The sequence below is a fragment of the Engystomops pustulosus genome, chromosome 11, assembly GCF_040894005.1.
Source record: "Engystomops pustulosus chromosome 11, aEngPut4.maternal, whole genome shotgun sequence".
In the NCBI taxonomy this organism is placed as follows: domain Eukaryota; kingdom Metazoa; phylum Chordata; class Amphibia; order Anura; family Leptodactylidae; genus Engystomops; species Engystomops pustulosus.
Window position 1 is genome coordinate 7,169,209 of NC_092421.1, and position 10,783 is coordinate 7,179,991.

General features: G+C 40.8%; 1 protein-coding gene across 2 annotated transcripts in view; it reads right to left on the minus strand.

Moving 5' to 3' along the window:
- Positions 1–3,705, minus strand: part of DRGX (dorsal root ganglia homeobox) — a 40,794-nt gene extending 37,089 nt beyond the window's left edge. Inside the window, exons 1-3 of one of the 2 annotated variants that reach the window (XM_072129709.1) lie at positions 3,530–3,705; positions 2,162–2,211; positions 461–558 (exon numbers count right to left, since the gene is read on the minus strand). In XM_072129709.1, the coding sequence (XP_071985810.1) occupies positions 461–558; positions 2,162–2,195 (132 nt within the window). In that variant the 5' untranslated portion in view covers positions 2,196–2,211; positions 3,530–3,705. Of the gene's footprint in view, positions 1–460; positions 692–2,161; positions 2,212–3,529 lie in introns of those variants that run through there. The other variant, XM_072129708.1, reaches the window with a different exon arrangement.
- Between the last annotated feature and the right edge of the window lie 7,078 nt (positions 3,706–10,783).

The following is a 10,783-nucleotide window of genomic DNA, read 5'->3' on the forward strand; positions in this document are numbered from 1 at the left end:
TATCATTCTCCCATCTATCCCATAACTATCATTCTCCCATCTATCCCATAACTATCTATTTAATCCACCACTTCTCTTCTTCCTTTCCATCTCATAATTGTATACTATATGACTCTGTCTTATCTCTCTAGCTAGTTCATATATACACATTTATATATATTCGATGTATATATATATATATATATATATATATGTATACATATATATATATATATACACCGAATATATATAAATGTGTATATATGAACTAGCTAGAGAGATAAGACAGAGTCATATAGTATACAATTATGAGATGGAAAGGAATTTAATATATAATTGGATATATATGTATATATATATATATATATATATATATATATATATATATATATATATATATATATATATATAAGCAATTATATATTAAAGTATCTCAATCTATTTAAACAGATGTAACATTTCTCCTTATTTCCCCCTCTACCTGTTGCAGGGTGAAGGTCGTGCGGTTCCTCCGTTGCTTTCTGCGTAAAAATCCATCATCAAATTCGGCAGCCGAATGTCCCCCAAAAGTAGGAGAACCTACTGGAGACACAACAATGTTAGCTCTCAGCTTCCAAACTTTCTCACCCATTAAGTCTTCATATACGAGAGCCCACACTTCATCTACAAACATTTCCGTCTCTGCTCTACAGATTATATCCCTCCATATCCAGAGACATGATCCCCATACAAAACATTTCACCTCCAAACAGAAAAGCTTAACATAAATCGTTCACTGATCGCATCGATCTAAGTCAAGGAAAGAAAACTCTGCAGAAAGTCTAAAGTGCTGCCTTTTCCACATAATCCATTATAACAATCTATTCTAGTTGTGTAATAATCTTTAGATGTCAGAAATAGTATATCATCTCCTATAAAATGATGTCGTGTTATTAAACACATAGATAATAACTGCCCATCCCCAGATTTATTTTATAACGGATTATTGTCTGTAATTTTTGTGAATTGTCTCCAGGTATCATCTCTACGATCAACAGACAATCTTATCCCGTAAATAAAATATTGTATTCTTAAAGGAATCCATTTACTGTCCATTATCATCTATCATTTTTATTATTTTAAGTTATATGTTTACATTAATTCTGTATTTATTTATTTACTTATATATATAATATCTTTATCTGAAACAAACAAAGTTTTATCTACAAATTTTCCAAATTAAATGAAAGGCGCACGTGGGAGACTTTTATTACACAGGGCAAAAGCCGCGTTCATTGGTGTGAACAGTCCCTTAATAAGATAAAAAATATCCAGACAAATTATTCCCCCCCCCCCCAAAAAAAAAAAACAGATAAAAAAGATTTAGTATTTAATTAAGTCTATAATTGATTGTATTTATTAATTAGCAGCTTTGCTTTATTCCCCATGTAAGCACCTGGGGCAAAACTTTGTATTGTTAATTGAGATTAGATGTTTAACCCCTTAAGGGATAAAAAAAAAAAAGGGTCAACAAACTGCGTGGTAGAGGCAATCTACCGACTACCCCCCGGGCAATTTAAAAGGGATGTAAAGTCTTTTATCGTTTTCTTTTTTTTTCTTTCCACAGGATGTTTGTAAAACAACATGAAAGATTGATGTGCTGGAAAAAAAATGGTTGTAGAGCCTTGTAGCTGTGACACAAGCCTGGACAGTGAACATCTGTGTCGCTAGATCTATGTAGTGCCCCCAGGCACCAGTGAGCAGGTGGGAGAGGCAGCCTGTACCCTCCACAATCCCCAATTACATCCCCCAGTCCCTTACTGAACCAAATGGAACACTTTTAGGCTTGCTTCATATTTTATGCAACATTATTGATATGGTCTAAACAGTTGGCGAAAGCCCTGGACATAAGAGGGAGCCCTAAAGTAACTATACAGTTTCCAGCACTTTCCAGTATTTAATTAAATCATTACTTTTATTGTTGTTATGAGCACCACTGGTAGTATATACATATAGTATATATATATATACATCCATTCATGGCAGAGCTTAGTGCAATGGTTAGGTAACATATTCATGTTTTTTTCTCTGTTTAGAATTTTTCCACGTCCTATTAGAAGTACAACAAAAATCATAATAAAATACTGCATCACACATAGCAGAGTTGAAGTGTAAAAATGTATAATTAAGAATATGTTCTCACCATCCAGCTGAGGGGGGCAGTGGAAGTAAAACATCTCCCTGGATATTTACCTGCAAAGTGAATCATTTATTTAAAAAAAAAAAAGTTATTGTGACAAGGACATTGATGAGGTCTAAACACTGTTATTATGTTGTGACAACATTTACAAAGCAGTAACAAGGTGACAGATGTTCTACAATTTATAGAAAAGGGTTATATAGATCGATTGATAGATAGAAAGGTAGAAAGAGGACCAATCTATCCATCTATCTATCTCCTATCTATCTATCTATCTATCTATCTATCTATCTATCTATCTATCTATCCATCTATCTATCTCCTATCTATCTATCTATCTATCTATCTCATATCTATCTATCTATCTCCTATCTATCTCCTATTTATCTATCTATCTATCTATCTACTATCTATCTTTCTTTCTTTCTTTCTATCTATCTATCTATCTATCTATCTATCTATCTATCTATCTATCTATCTTTCTATCTATATATCTATCTATCTATCTATCTATCTATCTATCTATCTATCTATCTATCTACCTATCTATCTTTCTATCTGTCTCATATCTATCTATCTCATATCTATCTATCTATCTATCTATCTATCTATCTATCTATCTGTCTCATATCTATCTATCTATCTATCTATCTATCTATCTATCTATCTGTCTCATATCTATCTATCCATCTATATATCTCCTATCTATCTATCTATCTATCTATCTATCTATCTCCTATCTATCTTTCTATCTTTCTATCTATCTATCTATCTCCTATCTATCTATCTATCTATCTATCTATCTATCTGTCTCATATCTATCTATCTATCTATCTATCTATCTATCTATCTATCTATCTCATATATATCTAACTTTCTAAATATGATTATATAAATATCTAGTTCAATAAATATACAATGATTTATAGATATACAGAATGAATAAAAGTTATTTGCTCAATAAACCAATAAATCTGCTATATCCTTCATATCTCCGCTCAGACAAGCCGTATCTGTCACCAATCTTCTTCTAGGTCTATGACAATAAGTGCCTGCATATTCTTATATGTAAAAAAAATTCCATCCCAAGACCTTGTCTGGCAATTCTTTCAATTTCAGACACAATTTCTAATAAAGGGACCTGAGGGACCCCTGAGAGTAAATCTTTCCACAGTTTTCAGAAAGCAATAAAGACCAACATGTGAATTCTCCTTCCCTGTATTCTCCTTCCCTTCTTTTCTCTTTGAAACGATACTAAACAAAAAAAAATACTTCATACAATCTTAAGTGTATTAGTTGGGGGTCTATAGAGTAATAACAGAGAAGGGGATGTAGATATTTGCCAAAGTCAAAGAGATTGTGCTGTCTTACCTGGAGTTGAGATGTTCAGTACTCAGATACAGAAGCAGGTAAAGGTAAGCCTATAGTTAATGGGTGAGATACAGTCCAGAGGTGGGGGGCTTCCGATGTATCAGGGGGCTAGTAGGTGGTAATTGCTGTGCAGGGTGCTAGGAGCTGTCCTCCTCTTCTAGTGCTGAAGGAGCAGCTGTCTGGGAGCCTGGATGCTGCCTGCCTCGCCTTTCAGCACTTGCCTTTATAATCTCACGCGTAATTGGCCCTAATCGGATTATTTGCTGCGCTGTGTACAGTCAGTAACATGGATAGGTCTGCTGGGGACCACTAATGAGTCACGGGGTGCAGCACGTCACATCTCAGCAAATAGCCAGACCCTTCTTCATCTCCTTGCAATAGGCAGAGCATCTAATAGCTCCTAGTGTGAGCATCACTGGTGGCACTAGTGGTATGTGCAGGGCTCCTGTAGACTTAATAGTAGGACATACACCATCTATATGAGGGATTTCAGCAAGTTTCCATGACTTCTGGTGACTGACCTGGGCTCTGGATCTATGAAATAGAATAATTTATCAGTATCCCCGACCCAGGGAGGCAGTTATTGAGTCTCCATGGAAGTTTGTGCTTGCAGCAAATATTAATCCTTGTTCCTCAGACACAAGTATTGAAGCTTTGCTCCCAAGTTGCATGTGACAGTCTCTCCAGTGCTTGCAGCCTCGTCCTTGTTCTGTGGCACAGATTTTGCTCCAGATGCCCTTAGGATCCGAGCTGCTGCTTGTAACTGGCAATCAGCCCTTTAATTGTCAGTGTGGAGGCTTTTAGGGAGCCCTTAGCGCAGAGCTGCGCTTTGTAAGCGGTAGCACAGACAAAGTTTGATTTTGTTCTCAGCATGGGGTAGCTGGATTTATGGCCTCCTTCCCCTGTAAATAATATGCAGCGGGACCCCAGCAATTAGTTTTTAAAATGCATCAGAGACAGCAAAAGCTGAAGGGAGGGGAAGGATGGATGGATGGAGAGCAGCTCTCAGATTAGCTCCAACTCTAAAGTATCCAAGCTTGAAACATTCAAGTCAGAGGCTACTGATTGGATCAGATCACATAAACTGAAAAAAATAGGAAAAAAAAAAGCACAGCATAATGGTACCTAATTGGTTCTGTAATAGCATTACACAAGGATAATAGCCTGTTATGGCCCTCTGAACTATTAAGAGCTTCCCTGGCGCATTGCCTTGATGATATTAAAGGGGAAATCTAATGATATTTTGGTTATTAAATGCGTGTAATTAATTTATGCACCACTGAAAATAAAGTTTGCCTGATGACCCACTCAAGATACATCAGGAGATCTAAAGTCAGACAGCTGTTGATAGGTTACTGTTGTCTGCTTGGTGTCTAGACTGTTAGTTTTAGGGTCAAGGAATAAGCAGAGTTAATATTTTATAAACATGGAAATATCCAATGAAGAATGTGGTATAACTATAGTTAGGAAGTCATCAATGCATGGAAGTATATCCTATCTATCAAGGGTTAATGCAGGTCTGAATGTAAAGCAGAGACATCACCCAGGGTGTTTACCCTCTCAAGTCAAGCTCTGGATCTCTCCCTTGTCTTGTATCTGTTCTAATCAATGTGTTTATACAACAAACGTTGCTGAAATAGATGACTTCACACAGACTCCGTCCATTAGTAGGAAGCTTTCCAGGAATTCACCAGGGAATATATTAGCTTTTTCCATTTAAGAAAATGTAATGTACACCCAGGTGAAGTCCCTGTCAGGTTATCCTCTGGGGGATACAGAAAGGAAGTGATGAACAATTCATCACTCTAAGAAGGTACAAAATAATGAATATAGAAGAATACATGAGCAAATACATAAATGAGTCGCCACATAAGGACATTGGGAAGGGGCAAATAATCCTGTGGAAAAAAAACTAATTCTGCATTTGTTGTTTAAAAATAATGAGAAGATTTGAACTGAAAAAAAGATAGATTTTTGCTGTAGTAAGCAAATGCCCTGAGACCTAGATAGACTCTTATTCATATAACATATATACTGTATAAACACCTGAACCAAGACAAAGTGGCAAACAGTGCAAGTAGCCCCTTACCAGGTCACTGACATAAAGAGATATCAGAGAAGATCCAATGAAATGAAAATAGTTTCTATAGATATAGATAGAAATGGTTTTTATATTCATAGATAGTCATGCCCGTCCACATGGACCTCTAGATGGCTCTGGTGACCTCACAAAAATAAGGTCAGGGGTGTTAGGAGTCACAACCATATCCAAGGTGTTCCCTGTTATGTAGCAATTTTTTATATACTGTAAAATGTTTCTTTTTGAAGTCAAATAATTTTCGGAGGAATAGTCACAATCATTATTCACAAAGAGGTATTTTCCCTATTTCCCCCAACTACAGCTCATTCCTTAGAGGGGTTTTCTGGTAATACCAGGGACCCCAATTGGTGTATAACGCCGGGACTGGGAAATTGAGCGAGCTAAGTTGAACTTGGTTGAACTTGATGGACATGTGTCTTTTTCCAACTGTATAAACTATGATACTATGAAGTTTGCTATTGGGATTTTCTCAAATTATTGGTTCATCCCCTTTAATATATGATCCACCATCTATTCTGGCTCATTTGTTAATCTAACCCCGACTGTTCTAGAGAAGTTAGTTCTATTGGTTTCATGTGTAATATACTAATTAGACCCTAGTGCTGGGTAGGATGAGCCAGTTAAGAACCACATCCTCCACAATTCGGTGACTGTTGTAGGTTTTTTGGCCATAGCTCCGTCCCCAAGGGTTTTCCAGAGGTTTTTCTTTTGGGTCTCTGGGCTCTGGCCGTTTCATTGTTTCAATGTTTTCTCTTTCAAGAAACTGGTTTACCCATTTTGCTGCGGGACAGGGGGCATTTTCCTGCATGAGAGTTGCTGGTTGATTGAGTGATGAACTCAAGGAAGGAACCTTGTTGTTGAAGGTGCTGAGACACTTGGCATTCATTCTTTGATGTAGCTGTGTGAGAAGTCAAATCCCTGCTGCAGAAAGCACTCCCCAAACCATAACATTTTGGGTTCAGTCTTTCCCCTGTTTGCTGATGAACATAATGGGGCTCATTTACTAAGGGTCCGCAGCAGCACTTTCATAATTTTTTTCCAACGTTTTCTGGATTTGCACCCTGCAGAGTGGGTGTTTTCCATACAAATGGTGTTAAGTGTCTTGATACTATATGACGAGACAGATCCTTATCCAATTGAATGCTGAGCAATTCCAGCTGCATAGTTGAAATGATTAACCATGGAGATTCCTCGCATTATCCTTCCATCTTTTGCCTTTGTCTTGGGGAACTTGATTAAATTTGTTCTTTTCTTAAGAGGCACTTTTTTCAGGTATCACAGACTTGGAACAACTTCTCCTGCTATGGCTGATAGGGTCACCTGCCGCGGACCTGCCATGCACATGAAGATAGAAGAGGAGCTGCTGGGCCGTTGGGATGCTGAGTAGTCAGGTTTTTGTTTTACCCCCAAACTATACCCTACAGGGGGCTGATTTAAACTAAATTTATACTAAAGGGAGTAGTCTGGCTATACACTACAGGGGATTGGCTATACATTACAGGCGTCTGGCTATACATTACAAGGGCTAGCTGGCTATATACTACAGGGGGCTAGCTGGCTACATGCTACAGTGGGCTGGCTATACATTACAGGGGTCTGTCTATACATTACAGGGGGCTGGCTGGTTATACACTACAGGGGACTGGCTGGCTATATACTACAGGGGGCTGGCTGGCTGTATACTACAGGGGGCTGGGAGGCTATATACTACAGGGGGCTGCTGGCTATATACTACAGGAGGCTGACTAGCTATATACTACTTTTGAATGGCTGGCTATATACTACAGGGGGCTGGCTATATACTACTGGGGGCTGGCTATATACTACTGGGGGCTGGCTATATACTACAGGAGGCTGGCTGGCTATATACTACAGGGAGCAGGCGGGCTATATACTACAGGGGATGGCTAAATACTACAGGGGATGGCAGGCTATGTACTAAAGGGACTGGCAAGCTATATACTACAGGAGGCTGGCTGGCTATATACTACAGGGAGCAGGCGGGCTATATACTACAGGGGATGGCTAAATACTACAGGGGATGGCAGGCTATGTACTAAAGGGACTGGCAAGCTATATACTACAGGGGGCTGGCAGGCTATATACTACAGGGGGCTGGCTGGCTATAAACTAATTGGGGCTGGCTGGTTATATACTTCAGGGGGCTGGCAGGCTATATACTACAGGGGGCTGGCTATATACTACAGGGGGCTGTCTATAAACTAATGGGGGCTGGATGGCTATATACTATAGGGGCTGGCTGGCTGTATGCTACAGGGAGCTGTCAGGCTATATATAGAAAACATAATGACCTTGACTTTTAGGAAATTGTGTGTGTGTCTCTAATTCTAATTTTGATCGCCGGTGTTTACTCTAAAACCATGACCATATATGCAAAGTCCTCCAAGAAAGTCCCCAAAATTCAATGTTATTAAATGTCTTAGCAACACCCCCCCCACCCACCCATCTATATACAGAAATAGGCTTCCTATATATTCATCTAGCCCAGGAAACAACAATAGCTCCTAAAATATTAATGTACTATTTATGTATATTATTATGTTTATTGTTTGTTTACTAGTTTGTTTAGTTGTTTATATGATACATAAAATATAGTGCTACTTAGTAGTGAGGAAGGAGGGTTCCACTTCTGTCTGTTCCCCTCTATCTGGAACGGCCATAAATAGTCGGGATCTGATTTAACTCCTCTGCAATAGAATGTATTTTGCAATTAGCGCAATGAGCAGATTTGCTTCGCTTGGACAATCTTTTAAGTTATTCTCGGATGTTTGTCTAGGTCTCTCCATATCTCTCTGAAGAGCAAGGTGACTGGTCTCAGTTAGTAGCCTCCCCCCCCCCCCCTGTTAATTGGTTCTGTGCATGGATCATTGCTTTAATGAAGATAATGTGGGGAGACCCACCGGTTTTATTACTTGCCTTGTTTAGGGCCTTTCATTATCATCTCCAATTTGACTTCTTACAAAAAAACAGCCACTTGCTAAAGATTTCTTGTCGGATGCCGACTTCTAAAGACATAGGTTATCCAAGCTATGAGGCTACGTGCAACTAATGCTCATACTTTGAATATTTTGCAAGCGATTTTTCAACCTAATGCAAGCATTTTAGTATAAATCTTATGTTACATGCTTGTATTAGGTCGATAAATCGCTTGCAAGGTGTGAGCAGCAGGGATACATTAGTTGCTAGTTTGTCAGAAGAAATGATACTTTCCATTGTTAGAATACATCACTGTCTGTGTCAGAACTCATGGGCACTAAGCTTCCCCCCCGAACCAGAAAGCAGAGAAAGCCTTAAATGATGTCATATTTGGGGCTTTCTTTAGGATTTGCACCAAATTCTCTTTTTGCACACATACTGGAGTGTAGAAAGGTAAGTATGTAAGAATAGTTAATTAAAGGGGTTCTCTGGGATCAGAAAAAAAACATTATACTTACCTACCCCCGCAGTGCAGTACTTCTGTGATAGAGAAGCTCAGTATCGGGCGGTGAGGTGCATCTATAGCTTCTGTTTGTGTACATGGGCCGGCATTCAAGCCCGCTGCAGTGCTCCAGACAGAAGCTTTGCAGAGACGGGCACTGCTGCAGGAGAATGCGAGCATGGAGATAGGTAAGTATAATATTTTTATTGTTTTAATACACCCCCAGCCATATGTTAACTTTTACCTCATCCCGGACATCCCCTTTAACATTAGGATTTGATAACTAGTTTCTAAAGTAGTTCCCGATGCACATTTCCCCCTCCTGCAGGAGCTGCATCCTGTTTTTGCCTTATTCTGGGGTGGATGGAGCTGCAGCTGATATACACTTATGCTAATTTTAGTTTCAGGTCTCAAGGCCGGATGCTACTCCAAGCCAGCAGTAGCCATTTCATACCCACCTCTATGCGCTCAACATTTATATCTTGAGCACTGCACATGCGCTGTAGCTCACATGCCGGTGTGGAAGCTCTGCACATGCGCTGTAGCTCACATACGTCTGCTGGTGTGGAAGCTCTGCACATGTGCTGTAGCTCACATACGTCTGCTGGTGTGGAAGCTCTGCACATGCGCTGTAGCTACCATACATCTGCCGGTGTGAAAGCTCTGCACATGCGCTGTAGCTCACATACGTCTGCTAGTGTGGAAGCTCTGCACATGCGCTGTAGCTCACATATGTCTGCCGGTGTGGAAGCTCTGCACATGCACTGTAGCTACCATACATCTGCCGGTGTGAAAGCTCTGCACATGCGCTGTAGCTCACATACGTCTGCTGGTGTGGAAGCTCTGCACATGCGCTGTAGCTCACATACGTCTGCCGGTGTGGAAGCTCTGCACATGCGCTGTTGCTCACATACGTCTGCTGGTGTGGAAGCTCTGCACATGCGCTGTAGCTCACATATGTCTGCCGGTGTGGAAGCTTTGCACATCCGTTGTAGCTCACATGCCGGTGTGGAAGCTCTGCACATGTGCTGTAGCTTACATACTCCTGCCGGTGTGGAAGCTCTGCACATGCGCTGTAGCTCACATGTCGGTGTGGAACCTTGCACATGTGCTGTAGCTCACATACGTCTGCTGGTGTGGAAGCTCTGCACATGCGCTGTAGCTCACATACGTCTGCCGGTGTGGAAGCTCTGCACATGCGCTGTTGCTCACATGCCGGTGTGGAAGCTCTGCACATGTGCTGTAGCTCACATACGTCTGCTGGTGTGGAAGCTCTGCACATGCGCTTTAGCTCACATACGTCTGCCGGTGTGGAAGCTCTGCACATGCGCTGTAGCTACCATACGTCTGCCGGTGTGGAAGCTCTGCACATGCGCTGTAGCTCACATACGTCTGCTGGTGTGGAAGCTCTGCACATGCGCTGTAGCTCACATGCCGGTGTGGAAGCTCTGCACATGCGCTGTAGCTCACATGCCGGTGTGGAAGCTCTGCACATGCGCTGTAGCTCACATACGTCTGCCGGTGTGGAAGCTCTGTACATGCGCTGTAGCTCACATACGTCTGCTGGTGTGGAAGCTCTGCACATGCGCTGTAGCTCACATGCCGGTGAGGAAGCTCTGCACATGCGCTGTAGCTCACATACGTCTGCCGGTGTGGAAGCTCTGCACATGCGCTGTAGCTCACATGCCGGTGAGGAAGCTCTGCACATGCGCTG